Source organism: Canis lupus, chromosome 5 (genome assembly GCF_048164855.1).
Source record: "Canis lupus baileyi chromosome 5, mCanLup2.hap1, whole genome shotgun sequence".
In the NCBI taxonomy this organism is placed as follows: Eukaryota; Metazoa; Chordata; class Mammalia; order Carnivora; family Canidae; genus Canis; species Canis lupus.
This window is the reverse complement of record NC_132842.1, coordinates 16,526,918-16,552,914: the sequence shown is the minus strand read 5'-3', so window position 1 is coordinate 16,552,914 and position 25,997 is coordinate 16,526,918. Positions and strand designations below refer to the sequence as shown.

The 25,997-nt window shown below is 38.7% G+C and overlaps 1 protein-coding gene across 8 annotated transcripts in view; it reads right to left on the bottom strand.

Moving 5' to 3' along the window:
• ODAD2 (outer dynein arm docking complex subunit 2) overlaps window positions 1-25,997 on the bottom strand; it is a 234,698-nt gene that overhangs the window by 183,322 nt on the left and 25,379 nt on the right. For all 8 annotated transcript variants that reach the window (XM_072825581.1, XM_072825578.1, XM_072825579.1 and 5 more), the window contains 3 exons: window positions 15,004-15,209; window positions 13,527-13,625; window positions 2,678-2,825 (listed from right to left, as the gene is read on the bottom strand). In XM_072825581.1, coding sequence (XP_072681682.1) covers window positions 2,678-2,825; window positions 13,527-13,625; window positions 15,004-15,209 — 453 coding nt within the window. The remainder of the gene's footprint in view (window positions 1-2,677; window positions 2,826-13,526; window positions 13,626-15,003; window positions 15,210-25,997) is intronic.

The following is a 25,997-nucleotide window of genomic DNA, read 5'->3' as shown; positions in this document are numbered from 1 at the left end:
ATCCCTTTTTGGCCTGATTTATATGGACTTATCCTAAATAGTCGAAAAACTCAAGATAGTTATCCAATAGTTAGGCTATTACGAGAAACGCTCATTGCCATGTTCACTGGGAGGATATTATTAAGGATGTCATTCACTACCACACTCACTGTCTGCTTCATTAAGTCCTCAGGGAGAAAATTCTTTCTGCTCTTAGTACCAGGATCAGTTACACACATTGGCAACTGGGCTATTTTTACCTCATGATGGTAAGAGTCTTTCCCTCATGGTATTAACTCTGTATTTCCCTCCTTTTATTGGTTGCTAGAAAATTTAAAGCAAAAGTTGAAGGCCAGCTTTGCAAGTCCAGAAGACTCCACACCATATGTTGTCTATAATAATAATAATATGTAACAGAAGCCATTATTATTACTAACGAGTACTGAGTACTTTCTGCTAAGCACTTTATATGTGTCAGATCTTTTTCATAATAATCATAAAACATGAGAACCTTTGTTTTTGCCAACTTGACCAATGAGAAAACAAACTGAAACTCACAGAGGTCAGTCAAATACCTCAAGGCTACTGAGCCAGTAAGTGGCAGACGCCTGACCCAATTAGAATCTTTCTAACATGGAAGGTCATGCTTCTAACTGCTCTGGTAGTGTGCCTCCTGGTCCATCCATGCGTCTTTCCTGTTGACTCTTTATTTCCTTTGACTAATGAAATAAAGTTAACAGACCAGAATTATTTGTATAAACACCAGGGCTCCCATCTGGCTCAAGTTGTTCAAGTGCTAGATGGCAAAATTCTCTGATGCATTTCCCTCCCCCCCCCCCCCAGAGTGACATGTGCTTTATGAGTACAGGAGAGATGGTGGGAAGATCCACGGACCTTCCTACCATCAGGAAGGTCTTCTGAGTCTGAACATTGGTGCTGTGCATGCTAGGCTGAACCACTATGCTGACTGCATGATTTGTATGCAAAGACGCCCACCAAGGGCATGTGCCTGACCATGGGGCCTGACCTCCAGCCTGTGCTCCAGATAGTTTCCAAATTCCTAGGATAGGAATATTCAAGATCCCAGAATAAGATCTCCAAATTCTTAGGAATTCTTGAAATGATAATCATTCCATGTTTTTTCCCAAATTGTATTTATATATTTTTAGGTGATAATGATGATCCTAAAAGTTTTCCATAATAATAAATAGTATATCATTTTTTGTAATAGATATGCTAAAAATTTCAGAGGTTTTCTATTAAAAAAAACCCTCAAACATATCTATTGCAATAACATGAAAAATGATCTCCACTAAAAGAGGGGAACATTACCACGAAATAAATGCCAAATCAAAGCCATTTTAAAAATTGAAGTTGATATAAAAATATTTACTATTTAAAAGATATTATTCTTAAGATGAAATTTTAAAACAAAGCATTTAATAACTAGGCTTTCAAAAGCATAGTACCTAAGGTGGGCATTAGGATTTGCTTCACAGAAGCTCCCATCCTTTTTTAATGATGAAAATCTTTGATTTGCTTGCCTGGATCCTGGTCTGGCCATAGAATCTATGTATTCTATGGAATACTTTTTCCCAATTTCTTGACTAATTTTTCTTGGGATTCAGGAAAACATAGATTTTTTTTTCCTGAGAAATACAGGGAATTGCAGCTGGGACCATGCTAAGAAAGGGGGCATATTTTTCTTCTAAAGCAACTTTCTCAGCTACAAAGCTGTGTCCATGCAGAGGATGTTTATTGAATTCACAAAAATGTATGTATAAACTATTTTACCTGTCAGCTTTGAAGGACCTCAAGGGCACCAGAAAAGTAGCCTTAAGTAATTTAGGAGCCACATAAATATCTTTACATATTGCAAAGCCACTGGCAAATGCCCTTGATTCACTCAATCATGTAGAAAAGCTGGAGGAAACTATGAGTTAAGTAAAAATGTTTTTACGAGTACTTCTCAACTATTGCTTTAGTCCTGGCCTACCTAGACATTATCAGTATCAGTTATCCACTGATATTAATCTGGGTTTTGGCAAATCATTTTCCCTGCCCTGCCCCCATTCATGTCTTAAATACATTATATAGGCCATTATTATGTAACATGTGTTTACACATATTATGTTGAGAGTAATGAAAAGGGACTGATACATATTTTAAGTATCTACAATGTACCAAACACTATCCACATCTTTCAAATATGCTTTACCAACCCTGAAGTAATCCTATAGGACAGGTATTAACCTATTTTCCATAGGTTAAGAAAAATAAGGCTCAAAGCTATAATCAACAGCTATACTGTTGGTAAGTAACACAGCCTAGAAATTATAGTCCAACTTTAAAACAAATCCATGTTCTTGATGCCACAGCATACTGCAAGGTGTAAAATGATGGCAAGTCATAATAGCTGCTGGCTACCATGGCCCAGGGGAAAGGGTTGGTACCAGGCAGACCGGCTGCTCCACGAGGACTAACCGTGCTATCCTCAGGGTAATAAGACCTTCCCCTGTGCACACAGGGTAATAAGACCATTCCCCATGCACATTTAAATAATAACGGGAGTTTTTACTACTCTTATTTGAAAAAAAAAAAAATATATATATATAATCAATTTGGAAGTAGAATATACATTTTTAGGAAAGGAATTAAAAGAATCATTGTAAACACAATACAAAGAGGTTTGTCTTACCTTTAAATATTTCACCAGTTTCTGAATTTGCCAATATTCAGATGGCAAATCTGCATTTGCTTCCTGACGACGATCAGGTGGTTCTTCATCTTCCTCATTCTCTGAGGAGCTGTCACTAAGAATTTCCTCAATCTTCTCAGCACTCTTACTAAGAACAATAACAACCACCACATATAATAAACATATTTATGCTACAAAATGGATGTGGTTATAATCATTAATATTTCAGCAATATGAACATAAGCAATGTATAAGGTACCAAAACCTTCTGAGTTCTAAAGATCTTTGCTAAGATCTAAGCAAGGAGATGAATAAATCCCTGTCTCTGTACCAGGTGCAGTTCATTATTATTGCTTTGTATGCAATAATAATAAAGAAAATAGTAAGAAATGAACAAAGGCATTAAGTATAAGTCCTATGGCTGTGCTGTACAAAAAGGCAGCCACGGGGGAGGAGCAAGATGACGGAAGAGTAGGGTCCCCAAATCACCTGTCTCCACCAAATTACCTAGAAAACCTTCCAATCATCCTGAAAATCTATGAATTCGGCCTGAGAATTAAAGAGAGACCAGCTGGAATGCAACAGTGAGAAGAGTTCGCGCTTCTATCAAGGTAGGAAGACGGGGAAAAAGAAGTAAAGAAACAAAGGCCTCCAAGGGGGAGGGGCCCCGCGAGGAGCCGGGCTGAGGCCGGGGCGAGTGTCCCCAGGACAGGAGAGCCCCGTCCCGGGGAAGCAGGAGCTGCACCGACCTTCCCGGGCGGAAAGGGGCTCGCAGGGAGTTAGAGCAGGACCCAGGAGGGCGGGGATGCCCTCGGGTTCCCTGAGACAGTAACAGAGCAACTGCGCGCCCAGGAGAGTGCGCCGAGCTCCCTAAGGGCTGCAGCGCGCACGGCGGGACCCGGAGCAGCTCGGAGGGGCTCGGGCCGCGGCTCCGCGGAGGGGGCTGCGCGGCCCCGGGAGCAGCTCGGCCGGGCTCGGGCAGAGGAAGAGGCTCCGTGCGGAGGGGGCTGCGCGGTTCCAGGAGCAGCTCGGGGGGGGCTCGGGCGGCAGCTCCGCGGAGGGGGCTGCGGGGCGGGAGCGAATCCACCAGCGCAGGCTCCGGAGCACAGGGCGCCGGGACACAGCCCAGGATCCGGCCTCCCCCGGGACAGGCAGAGGCCGGGAGGGCCCAGGACAGCGAGGACGCTCCTGCCCCAGCTGAGCAGATCAGCGGCCCCGCCCCGGAGCCTCCAGGCCCTGCAGACGGAGTTCCTGCCGGAGCTGAATCCAGGTTTCCAGAGCTGCCCCGCCACTGGGGCTGTTCCTCCTGCGGCCTCACGGGGTAAACAACCCCCACTGAGCCCTGCACCAGGCAGGGGCACAGCAGCTCCCCCAACTGCTAACACCTGAAAATCAGCACAACAGGCCCCTCCCCCAGAACACCAGCTAGACGGACAACTTCCAGGAGAAGCCAAGGGACTTAAAGTACACAGAATCAGAAGATACTCCCCGGTGGTTCTTTTGTTTTGTTTTGTTTTGTTTTGCTTTTTGATTTGTTTCCTTCCCCCACCCCCTTTTTTTTCTCCTTTCTTTTTCTTTCTCTTTTTCTTCTCTCTTTTTTTTTTTCGTTTTTTTTTTTCTTCCCTTTTTTTTTCTCTTTCTCTTTTCTTTCCTTCTTTCTTTCCTCTCTTTTTCTCTTATTCCCAATACAACTTGCTTTTGGCCAATCTGCACTGAGCAAAATGACTAGAAGGAAAACCTCACCTCAAAAGAAAGAATCAGAAACAGTCCTCTCTCCCACAGAGTTACAAAATCTGGATTACAATTCAATGTCAGAAAGCCAATTCAGAAGCACTATTATACAGCTACTGGTGGCTCTAGAAAAAAGTATAAAGGACTCAAGAGACTTCATGACTGCAGAATTTAGAGCTAATCAGGCAGAAATTAAAAATCAATTGAATGAGATGCAATCCAAACTAGAAGTCCTAACGACGAGGGTTAACGAGGTGGAAGAACGAGTGAGTGACATAGAAGACAAGTTGATAGCAGAGAGGGAAACTGAGGAAAAAAGAGATAAACAATTAAAAGACCATGAGGATAGATTAAGGGAAATAAACGACAGCCTGAGAAAGAAAAACCTAGTTTAATTGGGGTTCCCGAGGGCGCCGAAAGGGACAGAGGGCCAGAATATGTATTTGAACAAATTCTAGCTGAAAACTTTCCTAACCTGGGAAGGGAAACAGGCATTCAGATCCAGGAAATAGAGCGATCCCCACCTAAAATCAATAAAAACCGTTCAACACCTCGACATTTAATAGTGAAGCTTGCAAATTCCAAAGATAAAGAGAAGATCCTTAAAGCAGCAAGAGACAAGAAATCCCTGACTTTTATGGGGAGGAGTATTAGGGTAACAGCAGACCTCTCCACAGAGACCTGGCAGGCCAGAAAGGGCTGGCAGGATATATTCAGGGTCCTAAATGAAAAGAACATGCAACCAAGAATACTTTATCCAGCAAGGCTCTCATTCAAAATGGAAGGAGAGATAAAGAGCTTCCAAGACAGGCAGCAACTAAAAGAATATGTGACCTCCAAACCAGCTCTGCAAGAAATTTTAAGGGGGACTTTTAAAATTCCCCTTTAAGAAGAAGTTCAGTGGAACAGTCCACAAAAACAAGGACTGAATAGATATCATGATGACACTAAACTCATATCTCTCAATAGTAACTCTGAATGTGAACGGGCTTAATGACCCCATCAAAAGGCGCAGGGTTTCAGACTGGATAAAAAAGCAGGACCCATCGATTTGCTGTCTACAAGAGACTCATTTTAGACAGAAGGACACCTACAGCCTGAAAATAAAAGGTTGGAGAACCATTTACCATTCGAATGGTCCTCAAAAGAAAGCAGGGGTAGCCATCCTTATATCAGATAAACTAAAATTTACCCCAAAGACTGTAGTGAGAGATGAAGAGGGACACTATATCATACTTAAAGGATCTATTCAACAAGAGGACTTAACAATCCTCAATATATATGCCCCGAATGTGGGAGCTGCCAAATATATTAATCAATTATTAACCAAAGTGAAGAAATACTTAGATAATAATACACTTATACTTGGTGACTTCAATCTAGCTCTTTCTATACTCGATAGGTCTTCTAAGCACAACATCTCCAAAGAAACGAGAGCTTTAAATGATAAACTGGACCAGATGGATTTCACAGATATCTACAGAACTTTACATCCAAACTCAACTGAATACACATTCTTCTCAAGCGCACATGGAACTTTCTCCAGAATAGACCACATATTGGGTCACAAATCGGGTCTGAACCGATACCAAAAGATTGGTATAGTCCCCTGCATATTCTCAGACCATAATGCCTTGAAATTAGAACTAAATCACAACAAGAAGTTTGGAAGGACCTCAAACACGTGGAGGTTAAGGACCATCCTGCTAAAAGATTAAAGGGTCAACCAGGAAATTAAGGAAGAATTAAAAAGATTCATGGAAACTAATGAGAATGAAGATACAACCGTTCAAAATCTTTGGGATGCAGCAAAAGCAGTCCTAAGGGGGAAATACATCGCAATACAAGCATCCATTCAAAAACTGGAAAGAACTCAAATACAAAAGCTAACCTTACACATAAAGGAGCTAGAGAAAAAACAGCAAATAGATCCTACACCCAAGAGAAGAAGGGAGTTAATAAAGATTCGAGCAGAACTCAACGAAATCGAGACCAGAAGAACTGTGGAACAGATCAACAGAACCAGGAGTTGGTTCTTTGAAAGAATTAATAAGATAGATAAACCATTAGCCAGCCTTATTAAAAAGAAGAGAGAGAAGACTCAAATTAATAAAATCATGAATGAGAAAGGAGAGATCACTACCAACACCAAGGAAATACAAACGATTTTAAAAACATATTATGAACAGCTATACGCCAATAAATTAGGCAATCTGGAAGAAATGGACGCATTCCTGGAAAGCCACAAACTACCAAAACTGGAACAGGAAGAAATAGAAAACCTGAACAGGCCAATAACCAGGGAGGAAATTGAAGCAGTCATCAAAAACCTCCCAAGACACAAGAGTCCAGGGCCAGATGGCTTCCCAGGGGAATTTTATCAAACGTTTAAAGAAGAAACCATACCTATTCTCCTAAAGCTGTTTGGAAAGATAGAAAGAGATGGAGTACTTCCAAATTCGTTCTATGAGGCCAGCATCACCTTAATTCCAAAACCAGACAAAGACCCCACCAAAAAGGAGAATTACAGACCAATATCCCTGATGAACATGGATGCAAAAATTCTCAACAAGATACTGGCCAATAGGATCCAACAGTACATTAAAAAAATTATTCACCATGACCAAGTAGGATTTATCCCCGGGACACAAGGCTGGTTCAACACCCGTAAAACAATCAATGTGATTCATCATATCAGCAAGAGAAAAACCAAGAACCATATGATCCTCTCATTGGATGCAGAGAAAGCATTTGACAAAATACAGCATCCATTCCTGATCAAAACTCTTCAGAGTGTAGGGATAGAGGGAACATTCCTCGACATCTTAAAAGCCATCTATGAAAAGCCCACAGCAAATATCATTCTCAATGGGGAAGCACTGGGAGCCTTTCCCCTAAGATCAGGAACAAGACAGGGATGTCCACTCTCACCACTGCTGTTCAACATAGTACTGGAAGTCCTAGCCTCAGCAATCAGACAACAAAAAGACATTAAAGGCATTCAAATTGGCAAAGAAGAAGTCAAACTCTCCCTCTTCGCCGATGACATGATACTCTACATAGAAAACCCAAAAGTCTCCACCCCAAGATTGCTAGAACTCATACAGCAATTCGGTAGCGTGGCAGGATACAAAATCAATGCCCAGAAGTCAGTGGCATTTCTATACACTAACAATGAGACTGAAGAAAGAGAAATTAAGGAGTCAATCCCATTTACAATTGCACCCAAAAGCATAAGATACCTAGGAATAAACCTAACCAAAGATGTAAAGGATCTATACCCTGAAAACTATAGAACACTTCTGAAAGAAATTGAGGAAGACACAAAGAGATGGAAAAATATTCCATGCTCATGGATTGGCAGAATTAATATTGTGAAAATGTCAATGTTACCCAGGGTAATATACACGTTTAATGCAATCCCTATCAAAATACCATGGACTTTCTTCAGAGAGTTAGAACAAATTATTTTAAGATTTGTGTGGAATCAGAAAAGACCCTGAATAGCCAGGGGAATTTTAAAAAAGAAAACCATATCTGGGGGCATCACAATGCCAGATTTCAGATTGTACTACAAAGCTGTGGTCATCAAGACAGTGTGGTACTGGCACAAAAACAGACACATAGATCAGTGGAACAGAATAGAGAATCCAGAAGTGGACCCTGAACTTTATGGGCAACTAATATTCGATAAAGGAGGAAAGACTATCCATTGGAAGAAAGACAGTCTCTTCAATAAATGGTGCCGGGAAAATTGGACATCCACATGCAGAAGAATGAAACTAGACCACTCTCTTGCACCATACACAAAGATAAACTCAAAATGGATGAAAGATCTAAATGTGAGACAAGATTCCATCAAAATCCTAGAGAAGAACACAGGCAACACCCTTTTTGAACTCGGCCATAGTAACTTCTTGCAAGATACATCCACGAAGGCAAAAGAAACAAAAGCAAAAATGAACTATTGGGACTTCATCAAGATAAGAAGCTTTTACACAGCAAAGGATACAGTCAACAAAACTCAAAGACAACCTACAGAATGGGAGAAGATATTTGCAAATGACATATCAGATAAAGGGCTAGTTTCCAAGATCTATGAAGAACTTATTAAACTCAACACCAAAGAAACAAACAATCCAATCATGAAATGGGCAAAAGACATGAACAGAAATCTCACAGAGGAAGACATAGACATGGCCAACATGCACATGAGAAAATGCTCTGCATCACTTGCCATCCGGGAAATACAAATCAAAACCACAATGAGATACCACCTCACACCAGTGAGAATGGGGAAAATTAACAAGGCAGGAAACAACAAATGTTGGAGAGGATGTGGAGAAAAGGGAACCCTCTTACGCTGTTGGTGGGAATGTGAACTGGTGCAGCCACTCTGGAAAACTGTGTGGAGGTTCCTCAAAGAGTTAAAAATATACCTGCCCTACGACCCAGCAATTGCACTGTTGGGGATTTACCCCAAAGATACAAATGCAATGAAACGCCGGGACACCTGCACCCCGATGTTTATAGCAGCAATGGCCACGATAGCCAAACTGTGGAAGGAGCCTCGGTGTCCATCGAAAGATGAATGGATAAAGAAGATGTGGTTTATGTATACAATGGAATATTACTCAGCTATTAGAAATGACAAATACCCACCATTTGCTTCAACGTGGATGGAACTGGAGGGTATTATGCTGAGTGAAGTAAGCCAGTCGGAGAAGGACAAACATTATATGTTCTCATTCATTTGGGGAATATAAATAATAGTGAAAGGGAATATAAGGGAAGGGGGAAGAAATGTGTGGGAAATATCAGAAAGGGAGACAGAACGTAAAGACTGCTAACTCTGGGAAACGAACTAGGGGTGGTGGAAGGGGAGGAGGGCGGGGGGTGGGAGTGAATGGGTGACGGGCACTGGGGGTTATTCTGTATGTTAGTAAATTGAACACCAATAAAAAATAAATTAAAAAAAAAAGAAAAAAAAAAGAAAATACAACATATCAAAAACTTGTAGACAGATAACAGCTAACACAGTGCATAAAGGGAATTATATAGCACTAAATGTTTGCATTGGAAAAGAGAAGTCTCAATTCAATAATCTAAACTTAAGTCTAAAGAAACTAGAAAAAAGAATAAAGTAAACCCAATGCAAACAAAAAAGGAAATACTAAAGAGCAGAAATCAATAAAATTATAACAGAAAAACAATTTGAAAAATCAGTAACAAAAAGCTGCTTAAAGAAAAGATCAATAAAATTGACAAAACTCTAGTATAACTGACAAGAAAAAGAAAAGACACAAATACCAGTACCAACAATGAAACATGGGATATCACTACAGATCCTGCAGACAACAAAAGAATAATAAGAGAAAACTATGAACAACTATACACACATAAATTTGACAATCTAGATAAAATGGACCGTTCTTTTAAAGTATAAACTATCACAACTTGCCCAATATGAAACACATAATTTGAATAGCACAATTATTAAGAGAATTTAATTCACAATTAAAAAACCCAAAACAGAAGTCTTTAGACCCAGATAGCTTCACTGTAGAATTTTACCACACAGAAGAACACCAAATTTTATATGATCTCTTCTAGAAAATAGAATAGGAGGGAACTCATTTTACAAAGCCTGATATCAAACCAAAGACAGTGCAAACAAAAACAAAAACCAATACAATACTCTCAAGATTGTGGATGCAAAAATTCTTAACATAATATTAAGCACATGTAATTCAGCTACCTATAAATAGCATGAGTGCACTATGACCAAGTGGGGTTACTACAGAGATGCAAGGCTGATTTGGTATTCAAAAATCAATCAGTGTAATCAACCACACTAACAGCCTATAGAAGAAAAATGACATGATTATACAATTGATGTAGAAAAAAGATTTGACCAAAATGAACACCCAAATGTGAATAAAAATGTTCAGAAAACCAAGAACAGAAGGGACCTTTATCAACTTGATAAAGAATATTTGTACAAAAACCTACACCATCATCATACTTAATGGTGAAAGACTAAATACTTTTCCCTTAAGATTGAGAACAAACAAGGCTATTGTTCACTTTGATCACTGCTGACCAATACAGCACTGGAACTTCCACTTCTAGTTGTAAATCTAAGAAAAAATGCACAAGACTTGTATGCTGAAAACCATAAAACATTAGTGAAAGTAATCAAATACTTAAATAAACCGAGATATATAATATTCATGGATTGGAAGATTCTACATAGTAAAAATATCAATTCTTCCCAAATTAATATAGATATTTAATGTAATTTCCAAGAAAATCATCAGTGATTTTTTTCTGTTGGAGATATAGCAAGATTATTCTAAAATTTATGCAGAAAGGAAAGGAACTAGAATAACTAAAAGCAATTTTTGAAAAAAAAAAAAGTGAGAGAAATCACTTTTCCAGACTTCAAAATTTACTATACAGCTACAGTAATACAGATTGTGTGGTAGTGGTGAGGGGCTAGATGAAAAAAAAAAAAATCAGTGGAATAGAACAGATACCCAGAATAGCCCCACATATGTACACCGAACTGATTTTGAAGAAAGATACAAAAGTAATTCAATGGTGGAAAGATAACCTTTTCATTAAATGGTGCTGGAGAAATTGGACCTCCACTTAAAAAAAAACAAAAAAACAAAAAAACAACAACTAAATCTTGACCAAAGTCTCACACTAAAAATAAGAAAAAGGCCATAGGCTTTATAATGTAAAACTATAAACATTTTTAGAAAAAATAGGTGATAATCTTAAGGACCAAGGGCTTCATGAGGACTTCTTAGACATGACATCAAAAATACAACCCATACAGGAACCTGGGTAGCTCAGTCAGTTGAGCATCCGTCTCTTGGTTTGGGCCCAGGTCACAATCTCAGGGATGTAAGATTGAGCCCTGCACAGGGTCTGCCTGCTTGAGACTCTCTCCCTCTCCCCTTCTCTTCCCCATGCACTCTCTCTCTCTTTATCTCTAAAATAAACATATTAAAAATAAAAACAAAACAACCCATAAAAGAAAACATTGATAAATTGAACCTCATCAATAGTAAAACGTTATTCTATGAGAGAGACTCTATAAAAAGGATGAGGAAACAACTTACAGGGAGAAGGAAATATTTGCATACTACATATTCAATCAAGGATATCCAGAATAAAGAACTCTCGAAACTCAACATTTAAAAAGTGATCTGATTAGAACATAAAAAACAAAAGACAAAGAGACATTTCACTAGAGAATATATATGGATGGCAATAAGCCCATGAAAAGATGTTCAACATCACTAGCCATTAGGGAAATGCTAAGACCATGATGAAATAATACTATACATCTTGTAGAATAGCTCAAAACCAAAACCAAAAAAAAGTTTGGATGCAAAGGCAAGGATGAGGATAAACTCAGTTTCCCCTAAGTGTTTGATGGGAACTAAATGGTACAGCCAGTCTGGAAAAGTTAGATAGTTTCTTAAAAAGCTACACAATTATTATGTGTCAGCAATTGGGCACTTATCTTAGAGAAATGAAAACTTCATCCATATAAAAGCCTTTATATGATTGTTCATAGCAGCTTTATTTTTAATATCCAAAAGCTGCAAACAATGAAAATGCTCCCAATAGGTGAATAATTAAATAAATGATGGTACAACCACACCATGGAATGCTACTCAGCAAAAATAAATAAATAAATGAATGAATGAATGAATAAATAAATAAATAAATAAATAAATAAATAAATAAATAAATAAATAAAATAAAAAATAAAAAAAAACGATTGCACTATGAACATATGCAACAACTTAGATGGATCTTAGGGGTATTATAGTGATGAAAACAAAGTCAATATCAAAAGTGTATAATTCCATTTACATGATATTCCCAAAATGATAAAATTATAGAAGTGGATAACAGGTTAATGGTTGCCAGGAGTTAGGATTATAGGGAAGAGGTGTGGGCATAACTATAAAGAGGTGGCAAGAGTGGCTTCCCAGTGGTGATGGAACCCTTCCACACACTGACTGACATGGTCATCACACACATCAACATGGAATAAAGTGATAGAAAATGATACATGCACATTATATCAATATCAGTCTCCTGGTTTCAGTGCTGTAGGATAGTTATGCAAGATGCAACCACTGGGAGAAGCTAGGTGAAGGGTATGAGATTCCTCTGTACTATATTTGCAGCATTCTGTGAATCTGTAATTAATTCAAAATAAAAAGTTTTAAAAATAGTCAAATAAATCAAATAATTTATTATGTTGAACCCAAGAATATAGGATTAATGTAGTAGGGTATCTTAAAGTTTCTTCTTTTTCTGTGTGCACAAACTTTATAATGTGAAATGTCTGCATTTCTTCCCACTACTACCCCAAACTTACTAACAAAAGTAGCTGACCCTCCTCCACATATGCCGCTTTTGTTGTCAAAATGAAAATGGAGTCAGAAGTTTACTAGCCTTCTATTGATGGCTGTTTTTTAAAATATTTTATTTATTTATTCATGAGACACAGAAAGAGAGAGAGAGGCAGAGACATAGGCAGTGGAAGAAGCAGGCTCCATGCAGGGAGCCCGATGTGGGACTAGATCCCGGGACTCCAGGATCACACCCTGGGCCGAAGGCGGCGCTAAACCGCTGAGCCACCCGCGCTGCCCTGATGGCTGTTTTAATGAGAAATAACATCTATCACTTTAGGATTGGCAGTGCCACCAGTGATGAGTAAAATGAGGCTCAGGAAGATGACTTACCCTTGCTATGATAGGATTGTTCAAAAGTAAGAGATCAGCAAAGAGCCCAGTTCTCCTATCACTCAACTCATGGCAATTAGCATTAAATCCATTTGTTTACAGAGAGTTAACTAGTACCAATAGATGCCTGTGTTTCAAGGAACTCTTCACTAAAAGGATATCTTGTAAATATATTCAAAGAAATTCAGTATTATCATTTTTATAACTAGTCAATACTAGTTGGTCCAAGGGTCCAGTAGAGGACCCCGATGTAATGATAAGAACACCAGAAATTTGCATGCTAACTAGCCCACTGGGTAAAGGGTGGCTTTAAAGGATGGTTCCTTTTAATAGATACGTACCGAACTAACTGTGCTCTTCCAGGTGAAACAGGTGGTCCTGACCTTCCAAGTCTTCCTCCATGTTTTTTCTCTTGAGTGTTTCTTAGTAAGCTTTTGTGCCTAAAAATATATTAACATTTTAAAATTAACTTATTGTGGATTGATAGGAAATTAAAAATAGAAATGTACATAAAGATTTCATCATTTTCATGCACCCGTGTGACATGTTTTCCTAATACAGAAAATAACTGTATGAGTTCCAGCCTCATCTGACACCTGGGATGTCCCTTCAGTCTTTCAGGCACATTTTGGCCAGTATTTCTTTTATAAGGACCAAGTACTAGGAACTGTCACTCTGCAGGCCCCTTCACTCGGAGCCTTCTACTCTGGGCACATCCTGCCCTGGGTGAAAGTTGCCTGGTTACTTCCCTTCCCCACCCGACTCTGCCACAGGACCTGGATCTGGTTTTCCAGGGATTCCCAGGTTTAGCGTGGTCCTTGGCACATAGTGGGTTTTCATTACATAGTGTCTAGGTAAACTCATAACTGAAAAATGCCAGCACGTGGGAAGAGCGGTATTTTAAGATTCACCTTCCAGCATAACAGAGCAGCCTGTGTATTTGTCATTTTCACACTCCTTCAGATAGGAGTCACAGAGATCAAACACCTCAAAATTGATGAGAATTAGAGGAACAAGAGCATCTCCTTTTTCCCCAGGACTCCTTCCATCTGCTCTCTGGGTTTGCTGGCAACATGTACTCACTCCGTGGTTCTCAGAATCCCTGCAAGTGAGGGTCCCCTGTGACCAGCTGGGAGCCACTTCTTGCTTTACCCAATCGGGGACCGCATGGAACATTAAAAATAGGCTGAAATTTGTAAGCTATATGCTAATTTAAAAAGTGTCCTTGGCATCTCCGACTGCCGGCTTTTATGAAACACAGGGCCTTAATCTGTGCTTAGGTACCTATTTATAGACGTCCCTAAGCGGAACTCGTTTTGTATGTCAGACATTCTTTAAATTAGTGTCCGCTTCACTTAAGCCTGTTAATATTTTGGAGGCTCTAGCCTTTCTATGGTATTTACTTAAAGTTGTTAATAGATAAGATGCTGTCTCTATCAAGATTTCCCTGATTCACTTCACATAATTTTAATCATTCTAAATTCACCTAGCACTTAACTTCTTCAGGTCCCTACCACTGCGTTTACATTGCCCATGAGATTCCTCCATGTCTTTTATCATCTTTTTCACGTGATATTAGCCCTGACCTACCAATTGAGTCAATGGTGCTCTTGCCTTCCCTTCTGGTGCCCACACATAAGCCGTATTCACGCCAAATACTTCTACTTGGAATATGAAGAGCAGGGAGGGACTGACTTGTATTATGGAGGGACATGTCAACATCTACTCTGGACTTTCTCCCATGACATAAACTAACAACTAGGCAAATGTGGTTACTGAGGATGTATCAGAGAAGCCCTCATGCAAATTTCTACATACTTTTTGAAATCAACAGTGGCCTTCCAGTTTAAAGTTGGCTCTAATCTCTTGGTCATTTGAATCTTCCCGAAGTTAATTTGGTTCTTCTCTAGTATATTCTTGCTTGAAGCAAGAAAAGCTTTAGGAAGGGCGTCTGCTTTTTCCTTCTTAGGTACCTCCTTAGGCTCTTCATTTTCTTTTTTCCATTCTTCAGTGAATCTAATATCCTTTATGTACAAAAAAAACAGTAATTTTTACAATGACATCACTTCTGAATTATTTTGTGCTATCTGAAAATTAAAAAGTGGTAACTTCAGAAAATGAAGTCTCTGATGCCTCTAACTTGTGTTGCTTAGTGACACACACTAGAGAAGGGCCACTTCAGGACTCAGGTCTCTACTGGAGTGACGTTGCCAGAAATGTGATGTTCCTAAGCTCCCCTCCCCACTGCAGCACACACAGATACAACAGCAGGGTTAGACCTACTCACTCCTCACTACTGCCAGACAGATCTAAACTCAAGGGCTGCCTGGGTGGTTCAGTGGTTGAGTGTCTGTCTTTGGCTCAGGGTGTGATCCTGGGGTCCCAGGATTGAGTTCCACATCAGGCTCCCCGCAAGGGGCCTGCTTCTCCCTCTGCCTATGTCTCTGCCTCTCTCTGTGTGTCTTTCATGAATAAATAAAATCTTTTAAAAAAAATATCTAAACTCAGATGCTATATTGACTGGGACACATCATGTATAAATTTCTGAAACAAAGGATTAAAAGCATATTTTGCAGTTAGCCAGAGATAAAAGACACATGACAGAGGAAGTCATTATATTTAAAAGACACATGACAGAGGAAGAAATATAATTATTAAAAAAGACTTATCAGAAACAATGCAAGCCAAAGGAAAAGAGAATGACATCTTTAAAATATTTTTTTTTAAAAAAGACCTGCCAACCCAAAATTCTAAATAGAGATTAAAAAAAAAAAAAAAAAGCTTTCAAAAATAAGGGCAAAATAAAGACTTTCATAGATGATCAAAACCAGAGAATTCTTGTTCACTTCTGGAAGGCCTGTGCTAAAGCAATGGCGATGAAGTTCTTCATTCAGAAGGAATAACATACCAGAAAGAGGACTATACCACATCTATACAAAGAAATGAAAATCTGTAGAAATGGTAAAAATATAAAAGACTCTTCATATTATTTTTAATCATTCTAAAATGTAATTGATTCTCTAATGTAAAAATAGTATTGTTGTGTTGAGGGGTTAATAGCATACAAAAGTAAAATGCATGACAATAGTGCCAAGGGTAGGGAGAGGCACTGAAGGTTACTGTGGTAAGTTCTTAAAGTCTTTGTGAAATGGTAAGACAGTATTTAAAGGTGGGTAGGATAAATTAGAGATATACATTATGAGCCCTAGGGCAGTCACCATGAAACTTTTAAGAAGCATAACTGACAAAAAGCATAAATAAAACAATCATTTTTAAAGGCTCAATTAATACAAAAAGGGCAGGAAAAGAGGGAAAAAATAACAAAGAACAAATGAGACAAAAAAGAAACAAGTAGCAAATTAGTAAATTTAAATTCAAATCAATCCCTAGTTACATTAAATAAAAATGATTTAAAACTTCAGTTAAAAGAAACTGGATTGAATTGGATGAAATAGGTATTTAAAAACCCACTTTCCATACGACCAATAATCAAAAAATGCAGGAATGGTTACATTAAAATCAAACAAAATGGACTTAAAAACAAAATATTATCAGACCTAAAAAGGGAGACACATAATGACAGTCAACACAACTCTTATTGTATATTCACCAAACAACAGAACTTCAAAGTACATTTAGAAAAAAATGTAACTAAAAAGAAAAATAGATAAGCCCACAATTATGAGACTTCAAAAACTCCTTTTTCAGTAATCAATAAAATAAGCACACAAAAATTAATAATATAGAGAACTGAGCAATACTATCAATTACATTGACAAAACTGACAATTATAGAACATACTACCCAATGGCAACAGGACACATATTCCTCTCAAACAAAAAAGAAATCACCAAAATTGACCACATTTTGGTCCATAAAACAAACATCTACAAAGCTAAAAGGACTAAAATCATATGAAAAAAAAAAAAAACCTTCTCTTAATTCAATGGAATTAAACCAGAAACCAGTAAAAGAAAGATAACTAGAAAATCTTCAGATATATTAATGTGCCTGAAAACATATCAAAATCTATGGGATGTAGTTCATGTAGTGTTCATATAGAAATTTACAGGATAAAACTTTACAGTAGAAAAAATAAAGGTCTCAAATGAATGGCTAAACTTCCAAATTAAGAGATTAAATAAGAGCAAATTAAACCCAAAAAAATCAGAAGGAAAATAAAATCATCAAGAGCAGAAATCAAATAAAAAGGAAAGCAGCCAAAAAAATCAATGAAACAAATAACTGTTCTTTAAATAAAATCAACCACTTCTTTCCAGATTAATCAAGAATAAAAAGAGAGAAGACTCAAATGATCCATATCAGAATTGAAAGAGCAGTCATCACAAAAGATCTTCCAGACATTAAAGGATAATAATGGAATGTCATACTTGATGCCAATAAATTAGATAAGTTGTATAAAATGTAAGAATTCACTGAAACACACAAACTACCAAGGCTCAAGAAGAAGAAACTGGACTAGCTCTATATCTATTAAAGAAATCAAATTCTCAATATAAAAACATTCCAATAAAGAAAGCTACAGGCACAGATGGCTTCACTGGTGAATTGTATCAAATATTTAAGAAAGGAATAATATCTAATTTGTATGAAGAATTCTAGAAAGAAGAAAAGTAAGTGAATATTTCCCAATTCATTTTCTGAGGCCACATTACCCAGCTACCAACACCAGATAAAGATGTTAAAAAATAACTACTAACCCATATCTTTCATGATTATAGATGCAAATATCCTCAGTAAAATACTATCAAATTTCATCCAGTAATGTCAAATAGGGTAAGACATAATGATGAATTGGGATTTACTCCAGAATTGAATGTTAGTTCAATACTCAAAAAAGTCATCAACAGACAAAAGAAGGATAATCGTGTGATCATCTCAAGAAATGCAATAAAATCACCACCTCAAAGCAGCAATGGGCTCATCTCCCATGGGTTAAGTGGAGGCCCTATGGGAAGCATGTAAGAAGGCACTCTCCCTCCCTATCAGCCAAGGTAGTGTCAGCAGAGGATTCATAGGAAGTGAACTTCCACCCCTGTCCAACGGTAATGAAGCATACTATTCCACCAGAGTTGTCAATGGAAAGTGAAGAACTCAGACCTTGCGGGACCTCCAGACTCCACCAGCAAAGTACCAGAGAAGGCCTGCTAAAACAAAAGATCTAAATAAAATCCATAGTTTCACAACATAATGCCCCAAATGTCCAAGACAATAAAAGATCATTCATCCTACCAAGAACCAGAAAGATCACAACTTGAATGAGAAAGGATAATGTAGGAATAATGTTTATACCAAGATGAAATAGATGTTGGAATAATTTGATATGAATTTAAAGCTGCCATCATAAAAATGCTTCAGTGAGCAATTTTCAAGACTTAAAACAAACTAAAAAGCCTCAACAAGTAAATAAAAGATATGAAGAAGAACCAAAAAGAAATTTTGAAACTGAAATTTATGAACCAAAAAAAAAAAAAAAACCTCACTGGATAGGCCTAACAATATGATGGAGAGGACAGAGGGGAAGAATCCATGACCTTCCATGAAATTACTCAGTATGAATAAAGAAGGGAAAATTCATTGCAAAAAAAAATGATAGAACCTCAAGATCTGTGAGGCCACAACAAAAATTCCAAAATTCATGTCATCAGAGTAACAGAAAGAGAAGAGGAAGGGAGTCAGACTAAAAATGTATTCTAACAAGATTTGAAATTTTCTCAAACTTGGAAAAAGACATAAATCTAAGATTCAAGAAGCTGAGGAAACCCTAAACAAACAAACAAAGTTATCCATGCCAAGACACACACACAAAAATCAAACTCGACAAACTAAAGACAAGGAAAATTCTTAACAGCCATGAGACATAAACAATATTTTGCTTTTAAGAGGAAAACAATTAAAATAATAACAGATAATCATGGAAGCCAGAAGAAACATTTTTTAAACACTGGAAGTAAAGAATTGTCGGCCTGGGATACTATATCCAGTGAAAATATTCCTTCAGAAATGAAGGGGAGGTCAAGAAATTCTCAGATGAGGGAAAATGAAGAGAAGCTGTCATCAACAAACTTAACCTAAAAGAGTAAGTTCTTAAATAGAAAGACTATGATAAAAGAAGAAACTTGCAACAGCAAAAAAAGAAAAACAATGGAAAAGAATAAAAGTGTAGGTAAATACAAAAGACATTCATTCTGCTTTTGAGTTTTTTAAATGAAGTTTGATGTTTGAAGCAAAACATAATGCTGTCTTATACAGTTAGCAATGAATATGGAGGAAATAAAGACAATTACAAATGAGAGAGGTAAAGGGACTTAAAAGAAGATAGTTTCTTTTTTTTTTTTTTTTTTTGGTTACTAAAATTGTATTTATTTTTTCAGTCCCATCAGTGTAATAGTATTATAGCTTTTGCAAGAAGTTTATGTTGAAAGAGAAATGACATAAATTCTCACATAGTATATTTGTAAAGAAAGACTATGCTGACAGTTTTTTTGTGTGACATATCAGGGAGTTGCAAGGGATTAAGTCATACACAATTATTGTTTGAAGGCGACATGGTTTCTGTACTTTGCTCAAACTGGTATAATGTCAAATAGTAGATTATAATTGATTACATAGGTATATATGGTACAATACTCATAGTAACCACAAACATGCAAAATCTTTACAAAGAGGTACATTCAAAACACTATGGATAAATCAAAATAGAATTCTAAAAAATGTTCAAGTAATCTGCAGAAACCACAGGAAAAAGAAAACAAAAATGAAAACTAGGAGGAACACAAAATAAAAGTAAAGTGGCAAGCGTAAGCTCTAACGTATCAATAATTAAATGGATATTATCTAAACACATCAGTAGATACATCAATTGAGTTACACAAATTTATTTTTAAAATGACTCAACTATCTGCTGTTTACAAGAAACTCACTTCAAATATAACAATATATGTAGCATGAAAGTAATAGGGGAGATGGGTGCTGGGTGGCTCAGTCGGTTAAGCATCTGCCTTCAGCTCAGGTCATGCTCACAGGGTCCTGGGATAGAGCCCCACATTGGGCTCCCTGCTCAGCTGGGAGTCTGCTTCTCCCTCTGCCCCTCCCCCCGCTTGTACTCTCTCACTCACTTTCTCTGTCTAAAATAAATAAATAAAATCTTTAAAAAATTATATTAAAAAAGAAAATAATAGGAAAGAAAGATATAACATGCAAACAATGGTTAAAAGAAAGCAGGAGTGGCTATAAATGTATCCAATTAAGTAGACTTCAGAAAAAGGAAAATCATGAAGGACAGAGAGGGACATTACATGATGATAAAATGATCAATCAAGAAGATATAGCAATATTAAATGCATATACAGAGCTTCAAATACAAAAACAGAACTAAGAGAAAAATTAGACAAATCCATAATTATAGTTGAATACTTCAAAACTTCTCTCTCAACAACTGATAGAAAATCAGCAAGAATATGAAAGAACTTAGCACCAAAAACCACATGATTATTTACACAAGGTAAAAAGAAGAGAAGAAATAATAAATACCAAAGTGAAGTAGAAAAAAACACACAGAGAAAAATCAATGAAACTAAAAGCTAAGTCTCTGAGGAAACAGAAAATCAAGAGACCTCTACCCAGATGAGTCAAGAAAAAATAAAACACCAATGACCAATATTAGAAGTGAGAGAGGTAACAATAGCTACATAGTCTACAGACATTAAAAGATGAATAAAAGAATAACCATAAACAAGTTTACACCAATACATGTGACATAGATGAAATGGACAATTTCCTTTAAAGACAATCTACCAGGGTGCCTGGCTGGCTCAGTCAGGAGAGCACGCAGCTCTTGATCTTGGGGTTGAAAGTCTGGGGATAGAGATTGGGATAGAGATTATTTAAATTAAAAAATAAAATGGTTAAAGTGGCAAAAGGTTATGTATACTTTACTCCAACAGAATCATTTTTTAAATAAGTAAAAAAAAATAAAGATTACCATAACTTCCTCAAGAAGAAACAGATAACCAGCCTGGCCCAAACTAGTAAAGACACTGAAATCTGTTGTTTAACAACTTACCTGCAAAGGACACTCCAGGCCCAGATGGCTTCACTACCAAACATGTAAGAAAGAAACAATATCAATTCTACACAAACTCTTTCAGAAATTGGAGAGGAAAAAAAAAACTTCCCAATTCATTTTATAAGGCCAGTATCACTCTGATAACCAAAACCAAAGATATTAAAGAAAACTACACATCAAAACCTTATAAATATAGATGTGACACTTAAAATCTTAGCAAGTTAGATCCAATAATATATAAAAATGATACTACATCCTGAACAAATGAGGTTTGTTCCAGAAATGTATGGTTATTTTTTTAAAGCTCATCAATGTAATTTATTACATTAACAAACTAAGAGGGGGGGGGAGGAGCAAGATGGTGGAAGAGTAGGGTCCCCAAATCACCTGTCTCCACCAAATTACCTAGAAAACCTTCCAATCATCCTGAAAATCTATGAATTCGGCCTGAGAATTAAAGAGAGACCAGCTGGAATGCAACAGTGAGAAGAGTTCGCGCTTCTCTCAAGGTAGGAAGACGGGGAAAAAGAAGTAAAGGAACAAAGGCCTCCAAGGGGGAGGGGCCCGCGAGGAGCCGGGCTGAGGCCGGGGCGAGTGTCCCCAGGACAGGAGAGCCCCGTCCCGGAGGAGGAGGAGCTGCACCGACCTTCCCGGGCGGAAAGGGGCTCGCGGGGAGGTGGAGCAGGACCCAGAAGGGCAGGGGTGCCCTCGGGTTCCCTGAGACAGTAACAGAGCAACTGCGCGCCCAGGAGAGTGCGCCGAGCTCCCTAAGGGCTGCAGCGCGCACGGCGGGACCCGGAGCAGCTCGGGGGGGCTCGGGGGCGGCTCCGCGGAGGGGGCTGCGCGGCCCCGGGAGCAGCTCGCCCGGGCTCGGGCAGAGGAAGAGGCTCCGTGCGGAGGGGGCTGCGCGGTTCCAGGAGCAGCTCGGGGGGCTCGGGCGGCAGCTCCGCGGAGGGGCCTGCGGCCCGGGAGCGCGAATCCACCAGCGCAGGCTCCGGAGCACAGGGCGCCGGGACACAGCCCAGGATCCGGCCTCCCCCGGGACAGGCAGAGGCCGGGAGGGCCCAGGACAGCGAGGACGCTCCTGCCCCAGCTGAGCAGATCAGCGGCCCCGCCCCGGAGCCTCCAGGCCCTGCAGACGGAGTTCCTGCCGGAGCTGAATCCAGGTTTCCAGAGCTGCCCCGCCACTGGGGCTGTTCCTCCTGCGGCCTCACGGGGTAAACAACCCCCACTGAGCCCTGCACCAGGCAGGGGCACAGCAGCTCCCCCAAGTGCTAACACCTGAAAATCAGCACAACAGGCCCCTCCCCCAGAACACCAGCTAGACGGACAACTTCCAGGAGAAGCCAAGGGACTTAAAGTACACAGAATCAGAAGATACTCCCCGGTGGTTCTTTTTTTTTTTTTTTTTTTGTTTTGTTTTGTTTGTTTTGTTTTGTTTTGTTTTGCTTTTTGATTTGTTTCCTTCCCCCACCCCCTTTTTTTCTCCTTTCTTTTTCTTCTCTCTTTTTTTTTTTTCGTTTTTCTTCCCTTTTTTTTCTCTTTCTCTTTCCTTTCCTTCTTTCTTTCCTCTCTTTTTCTCTTATTCCCAATACAACTTGCTTTTGGCCACTCTGCACTGAGCAAAATGACTAGAAGCAAAACCTCACCTCAAAAGAAAGAATCAGAAACAGTCCTCTCTCCCACAGAGTTACAAAATCTGGATTACAATTCAATGTCAGAAAGCCAATTCAGAAGCACTATTATACAGCTACTGGTGGCTCTAGAAAAAAGTATAAAGGACTCAAGAGACTTCATGACTGCAGAATTTAGAGCTAATCAGGCAGAAATTAAAAATCAATTGAATGAGATGCAATCCAAACTAGAAGTCCTAACGACGAGGGTTAACGAGGTGGAAGAACGAGTGAATGACATAGAAGACAAGTTGATAGCAAAGAGGGAAACTGAGGAAAAAAGAGACAAACAATTAAAAGACCATGAGGATAGATTAAGGGAAATAAACGACAGCCTGAGAAAGAAAAACCTACGTTTAATTGGGGTTCCCGAGGGCGCCGAAAGGGACAGAGGGCCAGAATATGTATTTGAACAAATTCTAGCTGAAAACTTTCCTAACCTGGGAAGGGAAACAGGCATTCAGATCCAGGAAATAGAGAGATCCCCCCTAAAATCAATAAAAACCGTTCAACACCTCGACATTTAATAGTGAAGCTTGCAAATTCCAAAGATAAAGAGAAGATCCTTAAAGCAGCAAGAGACAAGAAATCCCTGACTTTTATGGGGAGGAGTATTAGGGTAACAGCAGACCTCTCCACAGAGACCTGGCAGGCCAGAAAGGGCTGGCAGGATATATTCAGGGTCCTAAATGAAAAGAACATGCAACCAAGAATACTTTATCCAGCAAGGCTCTCATTCAAAATGGAAGGAGAGATAAAGAGCTTCCAAGACAGGCAGCAACTAAAAGAATATGTGACCTCCAAACCAGCTCTGCAAGAAATTTTAAGGGGGACTTTTAAAATTCCCCTTTAAGAAGAAGTTCAGTGGAACAGTCCACAAAAACAAGGACTGAATAGATATCATGATGACACTAAACTCATATCTCTCAATAGTAACTCTGAATGTGAACGGGCTTAATGACCCCATCAAAAGGCGCAGGGTTTCAGACTGGATAAAAAAGCAGGACCCATCGATTTGCTGTCTACAAGAGACTCATTTTAGACAGAAGGACACCTACAGCCTGAAAATAAAAGGTTGGAGAACCATTTACCATTCGAATGGTCCTCAAAAGAAAGCAGGGGTAGCCATCCTTATATCAGATAAACTAAAATTTACCCCAAAGACTGTAGTGAGAGATGAAGAGGGACACTATATCATACTTAAAGGATCTATTCAACAAGAGGACTTAACAATCCTCAATATATATGCCCCGAATGTGGGAGCTGCCAAATATATTAATCAATTATTAACCAAAGTGAAGAAATACTTAGATAATAATACACTTATACTTGGTGACTTCAATCTAGCTCTTTCTATACTCGATAGGTCTTCTAAGCACAACATCTCCAAAGAAACGAGAGCTTTAAATGATACACTGGACCAGATGGATTTCACAGATATCTACAGAACTTTACATCCAAACTCAACTGAATACACATTCTTCTCAAGCGCACATGGAACTTTCTCCAGAATAGACCACATATTGGGTCACAAATCGGGTCTGAACCGATACCAAAAGATTGGGATCGTCCCCTGCATATTCAGACCATAATGCCTTGAAATTAGAACTAAATCACAACAAGAAGTTTGGAAGGACCTCAAACACGTGGAGGTTAAGGACCATCCTGCTAAAAGATAAAAGGGTCAACCAGGAAATTAAGGAAGAATTAAAAAGATTCATGGAAACTAATGAGAATGAAGATACAACCGTTCAAAATCTTTGGGATGCAGCAAAAGCAGTCCTAAGGGGGAAATACATCGCAATACAAGCATCCATTCAAAAACTGGAAAGAACTCAAATACAAAAGCTAACCTTACACATAAAGGAGCTAGAGAAAAAACAGCAAATAGATCCTACACCCAAGAGAAGAAGGGAGTTAATAAAGATTCGAGCAGAACTCAACGAAATCGAGACCAGAAGAACTGTGGAACAGATCAACAAAACCAGGAGTTGGTTCTTTGAAAGAATTAACAAGATAGATAAACCATTAGCCAGCCTTATTAAAAAGAAGAGAGAGAAGACTCAAATTAATAAAATCATGAATGAGAAAGGAGAGATCACTACCAACACCAAGGAAATACAAACGATTTTAAAAACATATTATGAACAGCTATACGCCAATAAATTAGGCAATCTGGAAGAAATGGACGCATTCCTGGAAAACCACAAACTACCAAAACTGGAACAGGAAGAAATAGAAAACCTGAACAGGCCAATAACCAGGGAGGAAATTGAAGCAGTCATCAAAAACCTCCCAAGACACAAGAGTCCAGGGCCAGATGGCTTCCCAGGGGAATTTTATCAAACGTTTAAAGAAGAAACCATACCTATTCTCCTAAAGCTGTTTGGAAAGATAGAAAGAGATGGAGTACTTCCAAATTCGTTCTATGAGGCCAGCATCACCTTAATTCCAAAACCAGACAAAGACCCCACCAAAAAGGAGAATTACAGACCAATATCCCTGATGAACATGGATGCAAAAATTCTCAACAAGATACTGGCCAATAGGATCCAACAGTACATTAAAAAAATTATTCACCATGACCAAGTAGGATTTATCCCTGGGACACAAGGCTGGTTCAACACCCGTAAAACAATCAATGTGATTCATCATATCAGCAAGAGAAAAACCAAGAACCATATGATCCTCTCATTGGATGCAGAGAAAGCATTTGACAAAATACAGCATCCATTCCTGATCAAAACTCTTCAGAGTGTAGGGATAGAGGGAACATTCCTCGACATCTTAAAAGCCATCTATGAAAAGCCCACAGCAAATATCATTCTCAATGGGGAAGCACTGGGAGCCTTTCCCCTAAGATCAGGAACAAGACAGGGATGTCCACTCTCACCACTGCTGTTCAACATAGTACTGGAAGTCCTAGCCTCAGCAATCAGACAACAAAAAGACATTAAAGGCATTCAAATTGGCAAAGAAGAAGTCAAACTCTCCCTCTTCGCCGATGACATGATACTCTACATAGAAAACCCAAAAGTCTCCACCCCAAG